Source organism: Neophocaena asiaeorientalis, unplaced genomic scaffold (genome assembly GCF_003031525.2).
Source record: "Neophocaena asiaeorientalis asiaeorientalis breed wild unplaced genomic scaffold, Neophocaena_asiaeorientalis_V1.1 scaffold35, whole genome shotgun sequence".
Lineage (NCBI taxonomy): Eukaryota > Metazoa > Chordata > Mammalia > Artiodactyla > Phocoenidae > Neophocaena > Neophocaena asiaeorientalis.
Window position 1 is genome coordinate 1,450,752 of NW_020172984.1, and position 24,041 is coordinate 1,474,792.

The following is a 24,041-nucleotide window of genomic DNA, read 5'->3' on the forward strand; positions in this document are numbered from 1 at the left end:
TCTGGAACTACCGAGGCCGGGCGGGGGAAGCGCGTTGGCCCAGTCACCTCGGCGGGAACTCCGACCAACCAATAGAAGGCAGGTACAGGAGGGCGGGCTGAAGGGGTTGCGAGCGCACGCGCAGTTGGTAACGGAGACTTGGCTGTGTGGCGGTGTGGGTGAGTTGGGTGCAGGTGGACTCGTCTTGGCCCTCAGAATCCCCGAGTGGCCGCTGCCGCTTTCTCCTGCCCTTACCATGTTTCTCACCCGGTCTGAGTACGACAGGTTTGTGTGGTTGGGGGAAGTGGGGTGGAAGTTACGGGTCGGCGGGCCCGGGGCCCGGTCTGGGCCTGGGTTCTGCCGTGTCATGGGGGCGCCCCAGGATCCCGAGTCTGGCCCGGCCCGGGGATCTCTCGCCTTCCCCAGCCGCCCGCTGTGATTCCCCAGGCTAGAGTTGCGCCTGTCGGCCGCACTTGCCCTACCACTGAGTCACTGCTGGGTCCGAAGTCGGTGCGGAAGCGTGAAGCTCCGCTTTGTGCTTGGGGAAAGGCGGCTGGCGCGCCGCGACTCCGACCTTTAACCTGGAAAGGCCAGGAGTCACCCCTTCTCCCCTTCATCTTTTTGTGCTGAGTGTGACTGCCTTTTTAAAAATGTAAACGTGTGCCTGGAAGAAAAAGCAATTAGAGATCACTTAATGGGTTTGATCATTTCAGCTCCCTTTTCCTTCTAGGAGCACAACCTCGTTTTCCGTTTCTTAGCTGTGGGAACAGAGCAGCCATTCCTTTGATTGAGGTGTAATGGGGCGTGATGTGATGTATAGTTTCTGCAGAAGCGCGAAGGAAGTCTCACCTTTGCCCAGATATAGTGTATGGTGTCTGATTTTATGGGAACTGGAGTTTAGAGTGTTCTCAAGAGTTTTGTCATCATGCTGATTCAACTAGACCCAGGCTTTTCTGACTTTTTAAACAGTTTAAAGCAAGTTACTTTAAATGTGTGTTGCAGCCAGATCTGTTTTTGAAATCAAAGCTGTGAGGTTGTTGTATTTGTATAAAACAAAAAATCTTTCAGAGCTTGGAAATGTTAAGTAATATTAAATTGTACATACTTATGCTGTAGACATTTTTACTTTCAGTTTCTGTTTTGATCAGTTACGTTTCACATAGCTATTGTTTTTTTTAAATTTTAAAGCCAGGAAAGGCAGATGTTTTCTTTGTACTAGATGGCTTGAGAAGCTGCATTTCTTGTCAAGTATATGTTGAACCTGTCAAAAGTTTTATCAGTTAGAACTACCACTTTAAGAAAAATTCCTTTTACTGACTCATAGAAGATGTATGTGAGGTTTTAAAACTGATTCCTTAAAAAAAAAAGAACAAAAAAACGGACTCCTTTTCCTACTGTCCTATAAAATAACTTTGTTAGTCAGTATTTAGCTTCCAGAGCATTGAAAAGAATCATCTTTGGGTGATATAATTTTGAGTAAGGGGTGTGTATGATGGAAATTGTTATTCTTATCAGAAAGCCTTTATTAAGGTTTTTGTGATCATTTACTTAACATCTTTATTAACTGCTTTGTGTTACTCATTTTTGTATCTTCCTAAAGAATGCCTAAAACAGTCCTTTTTTATTCACTTAGCTAAGGTACTTGAATGCTTGTCATATGGCAGTGAACAATATCATGATCCTTTTTCTCATATGGGAGACTGTCCTTTAAAGAACTATTTACAAAAGTAACTATAGTATAATTCAGAAATGTGTTCATGTCATTAGAGAAGCTCAAATCAACACTATGGGAGTTTGATGAGAGAGATTGCATTCAATATTAGGGTATTATGGAAAACTTCAAAAGGAGCTGATATTTAAACTGAGCCTTAGGAACTTCCCTGGTGGTTCAGTGGCTAAGACTCCACGCTTCCAATGCAGGGGGCCCGGGTTCGATCCCTGGTCAAGGAACTAGATCCCACATGCATGCCGCAACTAAGAGCCCACATTCGGCAATGAAGATCCCACTTGCTGCAAATAAGACCAAGCACAGCCTAAATAAATTTTTAAAAACATAAATAAACTGAGTCTTAGATGTAAGGTTTTAATAAATATGGAGAATGAGAGTGAATAGTTTTGAGGCAGAGAATATAGGATGAACAAAGGAGGGGCAGTGGGAAAGTATACATAGTGTTTGCGAAAATTCTAGTCTGCTGGCACATATGATACACATATGGGAATGGGGGGAGATCTGGGAAAACACTATGGTGCTAGATACTGGATGGTTTTTAATATGAGATTGAGAAGTTTGGGTCTTATTTTATAGGCATCTGTGTGGCATAAATTATAATTTTAAGAAGTTACATAATCATAATTGTGTTGTATAGAGATTAATTGACTGGATTAGAGGAAAGAGAATCAGTACCAGTTAGAAGGCTATTAAAATACTTAGTTGAAAGGTAATGAGGGCATTGAGAATGGAAGGGAGTGTTGAGTTACTGTGTGGGGGGCGTGGGGGGAACTGATTTGAATTGATATGACTTGGCATATTGTTAATTATGGGAAAAGGGGAGGAGTGAGTCAGATCGTTCAGAACTTTATAGTTTGGGGAACTGGGAGATGCGAGGTGTTTTAAAGTAAAAATGAAGTAGGAATGGCAGGAGATGTAGCTGATTTTGCAAGGGTGACTGTATATTTCAGACTGGAAAATGTCAAGTGTTTGGCACTAATGGGATATCCAAATGGAAATGCTCAGGAGGCTTTCAGATTAATCAGGAAAGAGGTCAAACTGGTAATAGATATTTGGAAGTAGTTAGTGCTTGACATGAATGAAATAACCCAGAGAAAGTTTGAAAACAGGGCCAAGAGCAGAGCCCACATTAGGAAAGACTTAGTAATACCTCAACAGGATGAAGTTCCTGAATTAGGGTGAAAATACTGTATTCGTATTCACATAGTACTTTACACTTTACAAAGTGCTTTCATAATCTGTGCAATTCAATACCAATTTATTATGACAGAGGCAGGATAGATTTTTTTTTTTTTCATTTGAGCGAATTAAAGTTAGTAAGTGGCAGAACTGGAATTTAATCCCAGGTCTTCTGCCCTTGGACTTTCCTCTCAGTGATTTTTAAAAGCTGTTTCTTAGAGTCCTAAATTTCCTTTTAAATGACATTAGGGATAGTACCTCTGGGGAAAATGGGAGGCTGGAATGGTGAGATTCTCTTTTGACTCCTGATAGTTGAAAGCTTGGTCTTAGATTGCCTAAATTCTCATTCCAGTTCTGCCTCTTATATGCTGAGTGACTTTGGGCAAATTAGTCAACCTCTTTGTGTCTCAACTTCCTCATCTCAAAAATGGTATCGTTTTAGAATACTATTTCATGGGATTTTTTTGAGAATTAAGGTGTGTTGTCATTTAAAGGTTTGCAACAGTGCCAGGCATATAGTACATATTCAGTAAATGTCAACTTGTATTATTATCTGTTTTATATTTGGGATATATATATATATAATATTTCTTTTTTTAAAAAAAGAGGTTTTGATAAAACAAATTTGAAAACAGTGCTCTATATCATCTTACACGTTATAAACTCCAGACTCCATAAACCAAGGAGCACAACTATTTTCATTCATTTGTTCAAATATTCTTAAAGTGTCCATTGTGTGCGGAAAGCTTTTATAGCTAAGACCACGATGCCTCTTCTCCAAAGGGATTTCTAACAGATGAGCAAGGAAAGGTTGGGAATTGTTTAAGGGAGAAGAGCAGTCTGGCATGTATAATGTATTGAGTGAATTAACTATGTTAGGCTTTAGGAACTACAACAGATCTCAGTATGTTGTTCAGATAACAATACTAATTCATACAAATAAATAGAGAAATGTCCCTGTGGCTGACTTTTACTAAAAAGTAAGATATTAACATCAAATTCACATAATGGGAAGAGGATAAGGATAAATGCACATTTTCTTAGGAACTGCCTGATAGTTTGGGGGCATGAATTTACCAGAGGGATTCCAAATTGATTCAAGATTGAGGCAGAAAGTCACCTGCTTTCATTTGATCAGTTTGAAGATACTATGGGAGTGGGGCAGAAGTGTTCTATGTATAGGTTCCATTCTCTTGAAAAACTGTTAATGTACCAAAAAACAGCTACAGATTGTTGTGGGTAAAGGAGCATAAAGACAGTGTGCACATCTTGTAGTCATCTGAGCTAGATGTCAAGGAACTTGACTTTAGTGTCTCTATGCTTATTTTTTCTGACACTTTTAATACCTTTTTCTTTTTTTTTTTTTAATTATAGGGGTGTGAATACTTTTTCTCCTGAAGGAAGATTATTTCAAGTGGAATATGCCATTGAGGCTATCAAGGTATAATATCAAGTGGGGTAGTTTTTGAAATTTCATGGCAACTTAGTACTTTGCTGGCAGAACATTTGGAGTAAATGTGTTTTAGCTATTCCTTTAGAAAATGTTCTTTATCTCCCTTTAATCAACCACAGTTAACCTTCTTTTTAATTTTATTTTTTTATTGAAGTATGGTTGATTTACAGTGTTGGGCACAATTAACCGTTTGTATAACAATTTCAATCCCATTCCTAACAACTACTTTGGAACTTTTTAAACAAATAACTGCTTCATAGTTATGTAAGTAGCTTTTTCTTAGTGGGGTTGGAAGGACATGTTTGTGTTTATAATCTTCTTGGCTATAAAGAAAGGGGTCTAGAATTCCTGAGTTAGCACCTGGGAGATATTTTATCATCTTGAACAAATCATTTAACTGATCACCTGTATTCTTGTTGGTAAATTTGTCAATTTGTAGTAGACATTTTTGGGTCTGAATAAGAGATGTGTCCTGTAATCTAACAACAAAATCGAATAGTTCAAACTAGTATTCAGAAAATTAGTTAGAAAGTAAGCTATTTATACTAAAATTAGTTATGTGGGATCTTCTATTTGTTGGATTATGGATAATCTAAATTCTGCTTTAGATCTAAATTAGGTCGTTTAGGATAAGATCCAGGCATCAGTATTTTTAAGGACTACCTCAGTGATTCTTAGTGTCTAGCAAGGGTTGAGAATCACTGATCTAGTCCAACTCTTCACTCTGTTTCAATCACCTCTGCATCCCCAGACAGCTTCTGTTTTTATAGATCTAGTGACAGAATATTTTCTCACTAGATAGCTCATTCTGTTTGGAAATCGTTCATAATGGTTTAGAAATTTATCCTTATATTGAATTGAAAGTCTAGCTTCCTGAAGTTTCCTTCAGTTGGCCCTAGTTTTGCCCTTGAACCATACAGGATATTTAAACCTCTTCCATAAGGCAATTCCTCACATATTTGAAGAGAACTATTGTGTTTCCCTCTAAGTTACCTCTTCTAGAAAGAGTGTATTGGGGGAAATAGTTGTATGAGAATCTGGAAAGGGCAAAGAAGATTCTTAGTTGAAGACAGAAGTGAAGGTGGAAGCATTGTAGTAGATAGTGGGCAGAAAACGATGGGCCAGCTACAAAAAGTGCCTGTTTTCTATTTCTAATCATGTGTGCCCTATATTTAAACCATATGTTACTATGAAGTCTGAGATGATCACAATTCCAAGCTGTAGCATTTATTTTGAGCCTCAGCTAAGGTAATAGTTCTATCCAGATGTGCAAGCGAAGAGTAATTCTCAGTTTTTTTGGTTCTCCTTAAGCCCCTTAGTGCTAGTAATTTCCACGTTGCTTAGAGATAACGAGATAGTATCTGATCTCTGTATCCGTAGTTTGAGCTAGGATGGAGTAGTGCCATTAATGTATGCTGCTTAACCTGTGTAAAAATTGATACTCCTAGGTGTTGAAACAACCTTGTTGTTGTCTTGGCAACTTAGCCAATGTGAAAGCAATTTGATAACTATAAGGATTTAGTAGTATGAAAGGAGCTGGAGAAATGACTAAAAATGGCTGACAAATAGAAATTATCACGTAGAGGTGCTGTATTGATGGCATGGGTGAGATATAGCCAGCAGAGGTGGGGACAGAGCGCCTTTTAGAGTTAGGTTTGGGGGAAGAAATGGAAATCTGTGACAGTGTCAAAATTATTGTATTATTCTGAGCATCTGGACATTGGTTACTATGCTAGTGAATTATATTAAATAAATAATACATAGTCAGTTCAAATGTTCCCTTTCCTCCCTTCTCCGTCTCCCCAGTCCCAACCCAGGGTGGGGGTGGAGTTTAGTCAGAATCGTAATATTGAAATGTCTGGGGATAAATGTAATGTACAAGAGAAAATTATCTTGATTTTGATATATTTTGTAAAATAGCCTGTCTCAAAATATTGACCCTTTTTTGGAGTAGAAGCATAGAAATTATATTTTTTAATTAATTGATTGATTGGTTGATTTTTGACTGCATTGGGTCTTCGTTGCTGCGTGCGGGCTTTCTCTAGTTGCGGTGAGTGGGGGCTACTCTTCGTTGTGGTGCTCAGTCTCTAGGTGCACGGGTTTCAGTAGTTGTGGCACGTGGGCTCAGTAGTTGTGGCTCGCGAGCTCTAGAGCACAGGCTCAGTAGTTGTGGTGCACGGGCTTAGTTGCTCCGCGGCATGTGGGATCTTCCCGGACCAGGGCTCAAACACGTGTCCCCTGCACTGACAGGCGGATTCTTAACTACTGCGCCTCCAGGGAAGTCCTAGAAAGCTATTTAAGTTGGAGACCAAATTGAACAAGTTGAAAATTTTTTCTTGTGCTATGAGAACTTCCTCCACAAAATAATTACAGGGACTATTGACATTTTAGAATGGATAATTCTTTGTTGTGGGGGACAGACCTGTGCATTGTAGGCTGTTTAGCAACATCCCTGGCCTCTACCCATTAGATGCCAGTAGCACTCACTCCTCCAGTTGTGACAACCAGAAATGTCTCCAGGCTTTGTTAGTTGTCCCCTAGGGGGTAAAATGGCTCCCAGTTGAGAATAACTCTGCTAGATAAAATTTTAAGGTAGACATGGGGACTTCCCTGGTGGTGCAGTGGTTAAGAATCCGCCTGCCAATGCAGGGGACACGGGTTCGAGCCCTGGTCCGGGAAGATCCCACATGCCGCAGAGCAACTAAGCCTGTGAGCCACAACTACTGAGCCTGCGCTCTAGAGCCTGCGAGTCACAAGTACTGAAGCCCACGTGCCACAACTACTGAAGCCCATGCACCTAGAGCCCATGATCCATAGCAAGAGAAGCCACCACAATGAGAAGCCCATGCACTGCAACGAAGAATAGCCTCCGTTCGCCGCAACTAGAGAAAGCCCGTGCACAGCAACGAAGACCCAATGCAGCAGTAAATAAATAAATAAATAAAAATTTACAAAGTAGGTATGAATTCTGTTCTGCTCTGTTCAGTTGGAGATTCAAGATCAATGCACTATACATAAAACAATTAGAGGACAACTAAGTGCCAAATTAAATTCTCTGACAATGGTTTCTGACTTTTTTATTTTACAGTTGACCCTTGAACACGGCAAGGGTTAAGGACACCGACCCTCCAAGCAGTCTAAAATTGCCCTATAATCTATTGATATAGTTGGCCCTCCATATCTGTGGTTCCTCATTCACCCATTCAACCAACCACAGATCAGTACTGTTGTATTACTGTTGAAAAAAAAAATCCACATGTAAGTGGACCTGCACAGTTCAAACTTGTATTGTTCAAGGGTCAACTGTATTTTTAAGGCATACGTGCATGCAGTTTTAGTCAGAAGGTAAAATAGTTTTATAAACCTTGTAACAAAAGCAGAAATCCCTGAGCCTGCCCCTCTTTATCTTCAGCTTCTCAGATGCAACATTTTAAAGTCTTTTAGCTAATTTTCTTGGCATTTACTTCCATATCTCTAAGATAGGAACACAGACTTACATTTTTTTCACCTAGGTATTATCCACAGACTTTTCATTATGAAGGATGGCGACTTCTGCCCCCAGTGACACACAGATATACAGTATCCTACTGGGGTAGAGATAGGGCAACCCTCTCAATGTATGTCATATCTGTTATAATTTTGTTAGATTATTAGTCAACATTTCTATTGGTAAGACTACGTAAATGCTTTTCATACCTGAGCTGTTTTTCTGTTTCTGCACAATAGTGTTTTCCTGGGAGTTTGTAATTCTCTTTAAAAATTGTGCCTCATTTAGTATGTAAATATCAATAATTCATCCCCAAGGTCTCTCCAAGTTATGTATATCCTCTCAAAACACTCAGGCACATTAAGTATCCTGTAAAAGATTCTTAAAGAAATCTTTGAGCCTTTGACCAGCTCTAATCTGGACTGGTTCTCTGGGCCTGCTGCACAGCTGTATACTTAGGCTCTTCTATCATCATCATCCTAGGAACTCTCTTTAACTCCCTCTTGCGTTAGATCGCAAGTCATTTTCTTTTTTGATGTATTCCTTCCATTTGGTAGAACCCGTTCTCCAATGATTTCATAAGAAAGTATTTTCAATTCCCAAGCTTTTTTGTTTTTTTCCTTTTTCTTATTAGTGTCCTGTTCTTGTTTTATGGATGAAAATACCTTTTTCAAGGACTAAAAAAAATTTTTTTCTTTAGATTTCTTTTTCCCCTTGGACAAGCTAGATTCTTTAGAGATATATATTTTTAAACTGCAGATCTTGACCTATTACTGGGCACTGAATCAATTTAGTAGGTCATGGGAGCATTTCTTTTTGACGTAGACAGGGGCAGTAGATCTCAGAATGCCTTGCTCATAGTATTGGTGAGTGTTTTCTTTTCTTTATGAAACTTTGTTTCTATTATATTTATTTCTTTGTATTTTGGTCATGATATAAAGTATATTTCTTAATGTAGATTTGGGTCAGAAAATTTGAAAACTACTGCTCTAGAGAAAACTGCCTCTTCTCATTTCATGCCTTGAAGGTGTTTCTGCCTGCTCACTTCTGAGAACTGAGCAGGGAAAGAAGGCTAGGGTTCTTAACATTAAACTTGTCAATTTTTACTTAATTCCCCTGTTTTCCTGTAGTACTCTGCCTTTGATGGTGGCATCCCCCAATCTAGAGACCCTCTGTTTTACTCTCTCCAGAGTCTTCTACAGGAGTGGGAGTGGGGGCCATCATCTAGCTTTACAACGTAGGGTAAGAGATCTGGAAATCTGTCTCTTAAGCAAACGTTGAACTAATTTTATAATTTTTAGCTGTTCTGTTCCTATTTCCAGAGGTCCTTGTTGCCACCATTCCCTTTTTGGGGGGTCCTATGATAGAAATCAGCTTGTTTCTTGACTTTCTTTACTACTGGCTTAGGATTTGGATTTCTCAGGTTTGCTAAGTAAGTAATCACTAACCCATCTTCTTTCTTTAAAATTTTGTGTCTGTGTCTTTGTCCACTCTTTGTCCTAGTGGATTTATCTAGTCCCTGCTTAAGCCTTTTAATCTCCTGTTCTCAGGCTTGGAGAAGGAGTAGAGCTAATGTATGTATTCAGTCTACACCTTTACTTAGAAGTAAGAGCACTCATTTTTTACATAAAATTCTTTGACATTTTATTTCCTGTAGTTACACATGTACCATTAAGAAAATATACAATGAAAAGCAGGTATATATGTTTAATAACACTTCTAAATAAAGTCACAACTTTACACATTTGAAGAATAATACATATATGTAAGAGACATGATCATTCAGTCTACATGCGTTTTAAGCATGTTATGCACAATGATTTATGAAATTCTTTGGAATACTTTGCAATTACAGACTCCAGGAATCTGATGCTCACACTGATAGTCATTGCTTTGTAGAATTAAGTAAATATAGTGATTTACTGTAAGTAAATATAGTGATTATTTAGAGGAGACAGCATGTATAGTTATGGAAGCCTTTATGAATGATGGGTGGAATTTGGATAGGCAAAGGGAGGAGCATATTCCAGGTGTGACAGCATGGGCAGAACAAGGGTAGTGGATAATATGGCATGAGAAAATGGACTTGGCTATACCTGAGGGATTTTGCTGGAGAATGATAAATAATAAAGTTGGAAGAGTAAAGTAGGATTAGGTTTTGAGGACTCTGGAAGCTTTACTTGGATTTTATGTTACAGGCAGTATAGAGAGATATTAATTCTTTAGAGAAGGAGAAGTATAATGGAAATAGCATTTTATTGTATCAGTCAGGCCATAATATGAAAGATACATTGGGAGAGAGAGATTAAAGATAGGGAGACTAAGGAGGCTATTGAAGTAACCTTGGCATATAAAAAAATAGCTAACATTTGTTGCTCATTTATTATGTGCAAGTTACCATTTTATATATGTGTGTTTACCCCTCTTGATGTGTAGGTATTGTTATTATTATCCCCCTTTTGTAGATAAGGAAACTGAGACAAAGAGGGGTGGGTGACTAGGATGGTGACATGGAGATGGAGAGATGAAATCAAGCTATATTGTAGACTGCTAGTGACCTTGAGAGATATTTTTATGTTGTTGGTGGTGTTTCTTTATCTTTTCTTTTTTCTTTCTTTGTTTTTTTTTTTTTTTTTTTAAGTAAATTACTTTTCTGGAGGTCACATAGATTTGAGGGATATCACCTTTTCAGATAGATCAAGGTAGCAGAGGTAAAAAGATACCAAGTCCAGAAAAAACATGAGAGTTGTATTACTTCTTGCCCACTATGTTTAGAACTTTAGAATCTGCCCCTCTCCAAAAAACTGGCATTAGAGTTGATCATTTTCCGGACATTTTCAAGACCTTCTTGAACTTCCCCTTTAGAAGCACAAAATTCTGTAAATCAGTGCTCTTGCCATTGACAGGAATAGTACATTATTAGGGTGCTCCTTATTTTCTCTGTGTATTAGATATGGCTGATTGAAGCTTCTATCATGTGAAGATATACAGAGAGATTCCTGGTGAGTATGTAAGATTGTTCTTTGACTTCTATATGATAACCATAACCTGTTTCTCTTTAGCTTGGTTCTACAGCCATTGGGATCCAGACATCAGAGGGTGTATGCCTAGCTGTGGAGAAGAGAATTACCTCTCCACTCATGGAGCCCAGCAGCATTGAGAAAATTGTAGAGATTGATGCTCACATAGGTAAGGAGTAGGAGAAGGCTGTTCTGTAGGATCTTGCCTGATCTGTAGGATCAGTCTTCTTTGATGTTTCAAGGGAGGTTCATTAGGTGAACATCTTATCCCTTGTTAGTTCTCATTTTCCAGGTAGTAGGCCATTGTGCATAATATAGGTAGTAGGAAGCAGTTATAGGATTCACCTACTCCCAGACATTCCTTTCTCCCTCAGATTTATACTTGGCAAATGTGATGGTTATTGAAATACGTGAAGGTTGAATCATAGGCCATCTCCCTATGGTGGCTGGGTCTTTATCGATGCATAACATTAGGAGGCTACCTGGAGCAGAGGATTGTGTGGGAAGGTAGGGGTGTCCACTAAGCAAAGAGAAATTCTTAAAGATCTTCAAAGTGACTAAGGTGCAGAGAGTATAAGGATGATAGACTTTGACCCAGATCGGTACTTTTCCTCTGTTTTCAGATTTATCATTTCAATCTATCTCCCCTCACCTTCCCTTTCTCCCTTTTTTGGGTCCCTGTTAAATTCCCCTGCCGTGGCTTCTGGCATCATTGTAGCATGATGAGTAGTTCTACTTATTTATAGCATGGCATTTTAGTTGACTGCCCACATTTACTTAACCTATCTAGTCATCTAATTACTGAAACATTGGTAAAATAATTAATTGCTTGAGGGCGTCAGAATCGAATGCCATAGTGACTCAGGGAGCTTGACATTATCTCTTTCATAGATATAGAAACTGAGATTTAGTCTTTTAAGATTAGAACATTTTATCTATTTTCTCTGAAGCCATCTACCTTTTGGAGGTAGGTCAGTGTCACTTCATTCAACAAATTGAGAACCTATTATGTGCCAGACTTTGTGCTAGACACCAGGGGCACACAAAGGAATGAGACATAGTCCCCATGTGTTCCAGGAGCATACAGTTTAATAACAGAGGTAGATTTGTAAATAAGTCAATGCAATTAAGTGAAGTAGGTATTAAGAAAGGCTGTAGTATATGCTTAGTAGGGGTACAACGGAGGAAACAATTAGTTTTCCCTGGGGCCAGTGGTAGTGAGGTTTTCAGAAAAGGATTCCATAAAGGTGATGCTTGAGCTGAACTGAATTCTAAAAGATAAGGAAGTGTTTACCAAGTGAATAAGTGTCTGGGTGTAGCAGGGAAGAGCTTTCTGGTCGGAGGGAATAGAAGAGCAAAGCTGTGGTGGTGTAAAATATAAAATACCCTGGCACATGCAGTTTGGCATGACTGGCAGGTGGAATGTGGCAAGAAATGAGTCTGGGATCAAACAGTGGAAGTCCTTTTTACCACACTAAAGAGCTAGAACTTGATCCTTTTGCATTGCCAAGGTTTTAAGCACTGAGGAAATATGATCAGATTAGGATTTGAGAAAGACCATTCTGATAGTAGTGTTGAAGGTACAGTGAAGGGGGCTGAGACTGGAGGCAGGGAGACCAGGTCAGAAATTTTTTTAATAGTCCAAATAAAGAGATGATGAAGGCTTAACCAAGGTGGTGGCCAGAAGACGGAGAGGTAAGGACTAATGCCAGACAGGCTAATCAGACAGCAGTTGATAGAATTTGGGATTCAGTTGGTTGTGAGGGCCAGGGAAAAAGATGGAGCCTAGAAGGGAAATGAGTTGAGTCTGTGGTCTGTCCAAGTAGATATATTAAGGGAGTCATTTGGCTTTATAGGTCTGAAATGTGGGAGTGAGACCCAGGCTGGAAATTTAGATTTGAGTCATGACGTGTAACGTTACAGCCATAATCTTGGCATCTTGGGCCTTCTCTCATATAACTGGTTTGTGTTTGGTCAGAAAGTGAAAAGACTTGATTTTCTTCTAGGGTCTTCCATTGTAGCTCATAATGAGATAGTTATTTTTTTCCCCTTGTTTCTCCTGTTGGACTGTTAGTGCTTGCTTAGTTTGAAAGTGCATCACGGGCTACCAAAGAGTGCTGAAGGAATGCTTGAGGATGTAACGTGTGGAAATTCATGTTTGAGTAGCTGCTCTTCTCTGTCTCCTACCTTAATAGCTGGACTTCTGTGTCATTATAAATGGTTTTTATTTGTTAGTGATATAATTATACTTGTGTTCAGTGTAGATAATTTCCCATCTAATCTCTTAGGTATATTGCTATGGGATTGCTGAATGGCTGCCATGGTTTCACTCCAGAATTTCAGTACTTCCTGAGTGGATGAAAGAGTTCTACAAGGATTTGGCTACCGGGTCACTGTTGCTTTTACATTGCAGGTTGTGCCATGAGTGGGCTAATTGCTGATGCTAAGACTTTAATTGATAAAGCCAGAGTGGAGACACAGGTAAAATTAGCATCATCTCTCCTTTTTACCATGATGCTTGTGTTCCTTGTTTAGTGATGATATAACTGCCTGGGCTGTACTGCAGGCATCTGTGTTAATATCAGATGTAGCTCTTGGGAGTGATTTTGGGTAGAATCCCTAGTTACAACTTTCTGAGGCTTGGAGTCTAGCCATCCAACCATTGCAGCTTTGAGGAAGCCCTGGTAAATAGTGCTGACAGTCTCTTGCTTCTTTTTGACTTGCCTTATATAAAGCAAGCATTGCACTGCATTCTGTTCCCTAATTGACTTTCTGTGGGAGCACCATAGCAAGAGGTAGAAATAGCTAAAGGAATTCTCACCCCAACTGCCTTTGCAGCTAGGCTTGCAAATGACAGCTCTCCTGTAGTGAGTAATGATATGTACCAGGTGATAAATGCTGGTTAGGAATACTGATTTTTTTTTTTTTTTAACTGAGCTCCTGCTGCCTACAGAGTAGTAGACTGGTAAGAAAAAAATATCTGATTGGTAAAAATTTTTTTTGTGCTTATTTACAGGTTTGCTGTCAGTACTTATGTAAGAATAAGTCATTTAATTTAAACTCCAACAGAATGATAAGATAGGGCCTTTGAGGGAAAGCGGCACTCAGCTATTAGCCTTCACTTTGTGAAAAGACTAGATTTGGTGCTCTGAAGGGTTAACTCTGTTTCTCAAGGGAGCAATCCTCTCCCTTGAAAAGTTGTCATTGCTTAGAGTCCTTTTGGTATAACTTTATTTCCAGAGCTATTTCTCTCCTTCTCATGGAGTCCCGAGCATTTGAGTTTAATGTTAAGGAAAACACACCAGAGCTTGAGCATTCAGTTTTTAACCACAGTTCAAAGGGATGTGTGTGGTGAGATGGTGGGCTACTTTTAATGCCATTCTTACAAAAGGTAGACCATGCTTTGCTCTTCTTTTAGAACCACTGGTTCACCTACAATGAGACCATGACAGTGGAGAGTGTGACTCAGGCTGTGTCAAATCTGGCTCTACAGTTTGGAGAAGAAGATGCAGATCCAGGTGCCATGGTGAGTTTGATGCTTGTGCGAAGCTTTCTTGCTCTCCCGTGGAACTGATGACATTTGTCCTCGGAACATGTCTTTCCTGTCTCTTCTCGCCCCCCTACTTCATAGCTATTTATCTTAATACCTCCTGCTTTTTGGTTCTAGTCTCGTCCCTTTGGAGTAGCACTGTTATTTGGAGGAGTTGATGAAAAAGGACCCCAGCTGTAAGTACCATTTGGCCATTTTTTTCCTGCTTCCTTTTTGGGAGAATTATTTTCATTTGGGATGGGACTGGTTGTTTAAATCAAGTGAGAAGATTATTGTAGAGTTGTAAAAATGAAGGGCTTCTAATTCTATAAAGTTCATTGATTCTGTGCTGCTTACACAAAAACAAATTTGGGGATTTTATGAAGAACTCCTCTACTGGAATCAGTGCTATTTCTGGAAAGAAATTAGAAGTAACTTTGTTGCTGTAGTCAAAATGTGTTTGAGCCTTGCTTTGGAATATTGATTTGATCCCTGTCCTCAAATAGTATTTAGATAGGCATACATAAGTATCATATTTATATATACTCTCTATATAAAGTATTCTTATACATACTTCTCTTCTAAATCCCTGAGGAAATTATTATTAGTTTTCTTAAACACTTTTTAAAAGATCTGGTTTCTCCAGCCATAGAACATCTTTTGGATTTGTGCCTCGATATTTCCTGGCTGCAGGGCCAAGCATTTATATTTTTTAGTGAGACGTTTGTTACATAAAATGCCACCGTTCTTAAGCATTTTAATCCTCTTCTTTTTGGTGGTTTTGCAGGTTTCATATGGACCCATCTGGAACCTTTGTACAGTGTGATGCTCGAGCGATTGGCTCTGCTTCAGAGGGTGCCCAGAGCTCCTTGCAAGAAGTTTACCACAAGGTAATTAAGCATTCTCACGACTTCTATTATCTTTTTTTTAAATCATGGTATAATTTACATACAATAAAATGCACAGACCTAAGAGTTCAGTTCTATGAGTTTTGACAATTGTATACACCCTTGTAACCAGCACTTAAAACAAAATATAGGGACTTCCCTGGTGGTCCAGCGGTTAAGACTCCACGGTCCCAATGTAGGGGGCCCTGGTTCGAGCTGTGGTCAGGGAACTAGATCCCACAGGCCGCAGCTAAAAGATCCCGCCTGCCACAACTAAGACCCGGCGTGGCCAAATAAATAATTTAAAATAGATATATATATATGTAGCACACTTCCATCACCCTGCCCCAAAATGCTTGCCTCCTCTCCAGTCAGTCTCTTCCCCCGTTTCAGGCACATTTACCGTTGTAGATTAGTTTTGTCTGGTCTTTCTATGAATAGAATCATACAGTTTGTATTTTCATGTCTGCCTTTTTTTGTTCAACATACTGTTTTTGAGATACGTTCGTATTTTTGCACATTTCAATAGTTTCTTTTTATTGATGAGTGGTATGCCATGGTATAGATATACCACAATTTGTTTATCCTTTATCTTCACAGCTTTACTCAGCAGTTTATATTTCCTAGTCTGGCTCTCCAAGCAAGTGGGCATTTGGTACTTTTTATCTTTGTGGGATGGGAAGCCTTGGTTTGGGGTAACTCATTGTAGTGGCTGAAGGCTGCCCTACTTGTCATTCAGGTGGTTCATACAGGAATGCCTGCTTAAATCAACTTCTCCTAGTATTGCTTTTACGTGTGCAGGAAATTAGATACAAAATGGGGTAAGCAAAGAGCAGATTTTCTAAACCATTGGGCTACCTTCTAGATCATTTGGGAATTATTATTCACAGGATATCATCAATATTATCTTGCTTCTAAATCAAAAGACAATAACTAGAGAAGTCTAACTCTTTCCCCTTCTTCAAAGATTACTTAACATATTAAAGTTGGTAACTTTGTTCTGGTTCAAAATAAGACTTTTTTTTCTCTGAATAAAGGTACTCTACTTATTTACCATTTACCTGAATTCTGGAGATACTTGTAATGCACTGTACTTATTGAGGTGTTTGATTTATTAATATTTGCTAAATCATTTCTTCAGGGAGATATAGGGGAAATCTTTGAAGGAAGGAGGGATTATGTACAATTAATGGCTACTCTTCTTACCCTCTTTGTTTCAAGTCTATGACACTGAAAGAAGCCATCAAATCTTCACTCATAATCCTCAAACAAGTAATGGAGGAGAAGCTGAATGCAACTAACATAGAGGTATTTTTCTGTTTTATTCAGATATCATAGCTCTCATTGTTGAAGATCAAGATAGTAACATTTTTGTATGCTCAGTTCTCAAGAAGTTATTATCCTGTGAATAAGCAACTTTAGTAACGTGGTATGGCAGAAGCCAGAATTTGGTGAGTTAAAGAATAAAAGGGAGTGATGAAGTGGACAAAACAAGAATATGCTGCCTTCTCAAGAAGTAATTAATGTCAGTAGCAGGCAGCATTAAAGAAAAGGATTTTTGTCTTTTTAAGGATGGGGAAAGACTTGAAAATACTTATATAGTCTGAGAAGCAAGTAGTGGATAGAAAAATGTTAAAAGAATTAAGGGCTTCCCTGGTGGTGCAGTGGTTGAGAGTCTGCCTGCTGATGCAGGGGACACGGGTTCGTGCCCTGGTCCAGGAGGATCCCACGTGCCGCGGAGCGGCTGGGCCCGTGAGCCATGGCCGCTGGGCCTGCGCATCCGGAGCCTGTGCTCTGCGACAGGAGAGGCCACAGCAGTGAGAGGCCCAAGTTAGATAGTGATGGAAAAGTTCTAGAAGAGAGAAGCCATGGTACAAATGAAGGAGTTGGTTTTGAAAAATAGAATTGATTCAGCATTATACTGAATACCCATTACATGCCAGGTACTATGTAGATGCCAGGGATACAGACACAGAAAATCCAGTTCCCATTAAGTAGTATAGAGGACATACAGATAATAACAGCTTGGGTTGATACTTCTGTAATAGCAATATGAATGGATTGACACAGGAACATATAACTTATACTGGGGCGTTAGGAAAGCTTACTGGAAGAGGTGAAGTTTGGAGAAGGGAAGAGAATGGTATTCCAGGAAAAGGGAACAGGACATGTAAAATAACGTTGTGCGTAAAAGGGGACTCTGAGGGATTTATCTGAATGCTAGAGTGTGAGATGTATGTAAGATAGGGAGATGACACTGGAGAGACGTAGACCAGATTCTGAATGCCCTTATTTAGGATCCTAAGAGTAGACAGCAGGATGGGAGGTAATGATGAGTAAAGTTAAGGCAGGCTTGGAGGTGAACAGGGAGAGAGGTGTTATATTTCCCTGGTGATTGTTAGATCATCTGCTGAAGGTGGGTGAATGCAACAGTGAAATTAAAAGGAATGGAAAATATTTGGAAAAGTCATTATGGATAGGGAAAAGGGAAGACAGGGATGAGTAAAAGGATTGCTGGGTCACATTAAAATATGCTAGCTGAGGCTGAAATCACAAAACAAGTTGTTGTAAAAAGTCAGGATAGTGGTTACCCTTGGAGGCATGGTATGTATGTATATTATATTTTAATTAAATTTTTAGGGCTTCCCTGGTGGCGCAGTGGTTGGGAGTCCGCCTGCCGATCCAGGGGACACGGGTTCGTGCCCTGGTCTGGGAAGATCCCACATGCCGTGGAGCGGCTGAGCCTGTGAGCCGTGGCCGCTAGGCCTGCATATCTGGAGCCTGTGCTCCACAAAAGGAGAGGCCACAGCAGTGAGAGGCCCGCGTACCGCAGGAAAAAAAAAAAAATTTTTTTTAAAAGGCCAACTGAGGCTGGAATCACAAATCAGTAATTAAACCAATCAACACTTACCAGGATACTTTTCAGCTATACTCAGCATAGATTGAGAAAATGTATATTTAGATAAATCTCTGGCAAAGGATTGACTGGTTATGGGCAGAAGAATGGAGAGAGTATTGGAGAGTGTTTGTCAATCTGTCACCAGTAGAGCCCGGTTCCTTAGGCTGCAGTGAAAGGGGCAAAATTGGGCACCAGAACAAGGGGCTGGCCTAATGGTGGGAAGGTCTGAGAAGAGTTGGAGAGAGGTTGGGGCTGCGGGAGGGGTGTTTGGCTTGCTTCTTCAGCAGTCATGGGGAGAGGGGGTTATGGAATGGAAATGGAAAACTTAGTTCATAAATAGTTGTTTTTTCACCTTCTCAGCAAAGATTTGAAAATGCTTCCCCCTCGTGCCAGTCTCTGAGATGATGAGGCGCAAAAAATGCAACGATAGCCCATATTGACCCTTAGGAGGGATTTTGTCAGTTCCTTTCGTGCTTTGTTTTCTGTGGTACTGAATGAGATAGGGTCTTGGCATTTCCACTAAGACTATCTCCTTGCTACCTCAGAGTAATTCACATGTAGCTCTTTTGATCTCACAGTGAAGGTTCTAAGGCCTGCTTGGTTCAACTAAAACTTCAAAGATATTTTTTAGCTCATTCAGTTTCAGTGCAACTACAGTGTTGCTTTGAAGAGAGCATCAGGTGTGTGTCCCATCCACGCTCTATCATTAATCCCTGACTAGAGTTTTCTTCCCTTTAACACAGGGGCACTTCCACTTCTCCAAGCTCTAACTCATGGTTTCCAAACCTGGCTGTCTATCAGTCTTTGGCTGTCCATCAAAAATCTCTATTTTTGAAATCTCCTTGGGTGACTCTGATGCTCAGCCTAAGAAGGTCAGGCATTTGGGAGCCACTGCTCTAGAGCCCACCCTCCTCTATCTCTTTGAGGTCCCTGCTCCGCCAGGTGTCCCTTGCGTCACCAGCCTCTCCTCAACAGCCACTTCCCCACAAAAAGGGAAAATTTCCAAGTTGCATCTTTCTTTAGAGAAACAAAAAAACAAAACCCACCTTTGTCAACCCCTCTCTCTACCTAGTATCCTTTTTTAAAAGATCAGCTTCATTGAGGCATAATGTACATACTGTAGTGTGCGCCTGTTTTAAGTTTACAGTTCAGTGAATTTTGACAAAGGTATAACCCTTGTATCCGCAACCACAAAATACAGAATGTTTCTGTCGTCCCCAAAAGTTCCCTCATGCCCCTTTTTAGTCACTTCCTTCCCACTGATCTGCTTTTTGTCACTATAGATTTGTTTTGCATGTTCTAGAATTTCTTATAAATGGATCTTACAGTGTGTGTTCTTTTTGTGTCTCACTTCTTTCACTTAATAATTTTGAAATTCAGGAGTTTGTTACATTTTATTGCTATTCCATTCATCATATCTTTTAACCTTTAATTGCTAGATGATGAATCTGTATTCATTGTCTTCACTGCCTCGCCTCTCATTTATTTCTCAATCACTGCCTCAGTTTCTGTTATTATTTCCCTGAGACTGCCCCTTGCTAAGATAACTCCTCTTTATCAGATTTCATGGTCATTTTTAAGACTTCTTATATGACCTTTTCTGAAGCAGACACCTCAAATTTTTGACAGTTGTAAAACTAAACTCATCATTTTTCCTGAAAACCATTTCCTCTTCCCTTATTTCTAATTCTGGTTGATGACACCTTCAGTGAACCTGTCATTCACAGCAGAAACCTGGAAGACTCTGACCTCCCTTTGCCTTCACCGATTTGTTTCTTTGCCTCCTTAAATAACTCTCATATCAGTGCCTCTTCTTCATGCCTATTCCTAGGGCCTTCTCTTGTTCAGGCCCTCATTTTTCTCCTGCCTTGTATGTTTTGAGATTTCCTAGCTAGTCTTCCTGCCTCTAGCCTTACCCTCCTCATTTTCATTCCATTTCCCCTGCCATTGTGCTACTGAAGTGGATTTTCTAAATTGCATATCTAATCTCAATTGTCCTCCACTTGTAAAAAGTCTTTTCTGACTCTTAACTGTCTGCAAGATAAATTCCAAACTTCTTTTCATGTCACAGTAATTCACCACTTCTTAAGGCATATGTTTAACCTGTTAGGTACCTTGCTAATTTTACATGCAATTATCTTTTAATCCTCACAATAGCCTTATGAGATAGGTATTCCTACTTCCATTTTACAGAGGAGGAAACTGAGGCTTTGAGAAGGCAAGACCTTGCCCAAAGTAACAGTATTGGTAAATGGTGGGGTCACGGTTTGAAACCAGGTCTGATTTGGGGTCCTGTCCTTTTTTTTTTTTTCCGGTACGCGGGCCTCTCACCATCGTGGCCTCTCCCGTTGCGGAGCACAGGCTCCGGACGCACAGGCTCAGCGGCCATGGCTCACGGGCCTAGCTGCTCCGCGGCATGTGGGATCCTCCCAGACCGGGGCACGAACCTGTGTCCCCTGCATTGGCAGGCGGACTCTCAACCACTGCACCACCAGGGAAGCCCGGTCCTGTACTTTTTAACACTTTAATACACTATCTCTGTATGAGCTCTGAACTCCTACCTCTCCATTTCACAGCTACCTACCTCTCCATTTCACAGCTACCTCTCCATTTCATCTCATCACATATGCAACTTCTGCTCTAGTCATTCGGAATTACTTTCAGTTTTGCAAATGCATCATCTGGTTTCGTGCATTTATGCATTTGCATATTCAGTCTGCCCTCTGCTCCTTGACTGACCCATTCTTGTAGTGCTTTAAGACACAACTCAAAGATTGCTTCTCCTTGAAGCCTTCCTGGACTCCCCCTAGATTACTCCTTTGTGCCTTTATGTATGCTTGGCTCTGTTGTAACACTTACCTGACTTTAAAAGCATTTGGTGTCTAGAGCTCTTAGTAAATAAGACAGACTTTCTTCATGTTTGGATCTCCAGTGCCTTGTACAACTGTAACTAGTACACAGGTGCTTAGCAATTAATTATTGATCAAATCAATAAAAGAAAATATCTGTTTTACCTGCCTCACAGAGGTTTTTTGAAAGTAAAGTGAGGATTTCCCTGGTGGCGCAGTGGTTAAGAATCCTCCTGCCAATGCAGGGGACACAGGTTAGATCCCTGGTCCAGGAAGATCCTGCATGCCACGGAGCAACTAAGCCCGTGCGCCACAACTACTGGGCCTGTGCTCTAGAGCCCGCAAGCCACAACTACTGATCCTGAGTGCCACAACTACTGAAGCCCACACGCCTAGAGCCTGTGCTCCGCAGCAAGAGAAGCCACGGCAATGAGAAAGAAGCCCATGCACCGCAATGAAGAGTAGCCCCCACTCACCGCAACTAGAGAAAGCCCGCACGCAGCAAGGAAGACCCAACACAGCCAAAAATAATAATAAATAAATAAATGTATTTTTAAAAAAAGAAAGTAAAATGAGATAAATAGAAAAGTAGCTTTCATATAGATTATGTAAGTAAATGGCAAGGGGTTATTTTTACTCATCTAGTGATGGGTACCTTCCTGAAGGCAGTATTTGGTGTAAGTCCTATTAGTATTGATTTGCAGCCTCGTTCTATAGGACTGTTCTAATTCAGAGTTGCCCAGTTTCTGGTTTTTAGCCCCTGTAATGGTTTGGGAGGACTAGCCTGTGAGCCATGGGTGACTTGACAAAAAACTCTGTAGGCTCTCACTCTTCTCTGGTTTATTGACTTTGTATCTCTCTGTCCTCATGTCCTTAAGAAAAGCATTTATATATTTTAATTTCCTTGGAATAGAACTCATGGTCTATATGGACATCACTAAATTATTTAACATACATTTTACAAATATGTTTGGGACTCTTCTGATATTTCGTGTAATTGGATAGATCTTTTAGGAGAATCTAGTGGAGACTGCAGGCTTTGAGAGAACATTTTTTTTAGTCTGTCCCCAGACCAGATCTTCAGGTGTTTGAAGTGTGCAGTAGTAGTCGTCTTCTAAATTTTACCTGTAGTTGAGGCAGAGAATATAAACATTATGTAACTGGCAGTTTTCAAATTATACTAAATATCAGTAGTGAATGTTACTCAAAAAATGCCCTACTATGTTTAATTTTAAAGTTAAAAAAAGATAATATAAGGAAATGACATTTCAAACAAATTAAACACAAAAGCTAAAGGGAAAAGTGAAGTGGCACCTATTCCTCAGTATTACCCTAAAACATGGGACTATGTTGTCAGCAGAGATGATGGAAAACCTGGTGGTTTGGTTAAATTTGAAACTAACCATCTTCTGGCCCTAGTCTTTTATTGCTTAAATACATTATAATCTGGACTGCTGGTTATTACTAATATCTTTAGTTGTAACTGATTTCCTATGGTCAGTGTTAATGAGATCTTTTCATCACCAGTCCTTTTAAAAAAACAAAACAAATGTTTTTCTTGTTAAGTTACCATATGGACAGTTTTAGAGAAAATAATACCCACCAATAATAGTTAATTATGTGGTGCTTATTACAATGTTCTAGACACTGTTCTAAGCACTTTACATAGATTGACACATTTAATCCTCACAACTACTCTATGAGTTAGGTGCTTTTATCCCCATTTTACTGATGGAAATTGAGGCACAGAGTGGGCAAGTATACCAAGGTCACATACACAAGCCCAACTTGCAAGTGTGTGAATATGCTTTTAATATATTTCTAAAGGAATCTTTAACAGAAAAAACTACTGACACCAATCTGCTGCTTCTTTTGTGATCCTTGTTGAAGTAACCTCAAGAAGTGACAGTGATGCCAGGCATTTGGTTAACTATTATGTGGTGGGTTAACCTCAAAATAGAAAATTTGGTCAAGAAGATTTTTATTTTGGAGTCAGACAGCTATTTTAGGAACTGCTGCTGGAAAGGATATCCCTGGGACAGCAGATCCCTTAGTTCCTAATGAACAGCTGCGTCACCAACAACTTCTCCTGACCGTGCTGGGGCTATAAGCAGGGTGATCGAGCTGAGCTTATTAAGCCTTCTCTGTTTTCTTTCCAGCTAGCCACAGTGCAGCCTGGCCAGAATTTCCACATGTTCACAAAGGAAGAACTTGAAGAGGTTATCAAGGACATTTAAGGAAGCGTGGTCCTCAGAATTTCTTGGGGACAGTTTCAGTTCTCCTAGTTGCCCTTAACTTTTATTTCCAGCTCCAATTCCTTGGAAAATCTCCAGTGTATGTGCATTTTTTTATGATGTCTGTACATAAAGGCAGTTCTGAAATAAAGAAAAATTTTGAATATTTGTTAATAGACTATTCTCTTCTAAAGCAGTCTTGTGTATAAAATACTTGTGTTGGGGGCAGAAAGGATAGTGGTATTAACATCCCTATCCTATCAGTATCCTAAAATTGTTTTAGTGGCTCTGTACAACAGAATCAACTATATTATGAATTCCTTGGTGTTGACAGATGAACTCCCAACTAGTCCAACTCCTCCTCATGTGTTATAGGTACTAATACCACTGTAAACTTCAGTTCTGTAATTTTTCTTGAGTAAATAATTTTTTTCTGCTTTCCTTATATGAAGGAGATGCTACTAATTGACCATCAAAAGAACATGTTTTGAGGCCCTCCCCAAAACTGTTGGGTTGGAATAAGCCAGCTACAATGTTGTACTATTTCTTGTGCCTTAAGAGACAATTTGGAATGAGATTTTCTTTTTTTTATGAAGTCAAGGACTATAAAAGAATCAAATTCATGATCTTGGCCTCACTGGCAATCAATTACAAATCAGTAAGAGAGAACTGGGTAACTCAGAAGTAGTTTACATTAGAGTTTGGAATATACTATGAACTTCCCCCGTTAGAGCTGCCAGCATATGACTGGTTGAGATGATTTAAAGAATCAATCTATTGGAGCCTCAAAAATGGC

At 39.7% G+C, this 24,041-nt stretch overlaps 1 protein-coding gene across 1 annotated transcript; it reads left to right on the forward strand.

Annotated features, from left to right (window-relative positions):
• The first annotated feature begins 123 nt into the window (after nucleotides 1-123).
• Nucleotides 124-23,414, forward strand: PSMA5 (proteasome 20S subunit alpha 5). The gene is made up of 9 exons (XM_024742120.1): nucleotides 124-264; nucleotides 4,262-4,328; nucleotides 10,890-11,016; nucleotides 13,261-13,328; nucleotides 14,266-14,373; nucleotides 14,515-14,573; nucleotides 15,164-15,266; nucleotides 16,485-16,571; nucleotides 23,171-23,414. Exons 1-9 carry the CDS (start codon nucleotides 236-238, stop codon nucleotides 23,246-23,248), a joined length of 726 nt encoding a protein of 241 aa, XP_024597888.1. The 5' UTR covers nucleotides 124-235; the 3' UTR covers nucleotides 23,249-23,414.
• The last annotated feature ends 627 nt before the right edge of the window (nucleotides 23,415-24,041 follow it).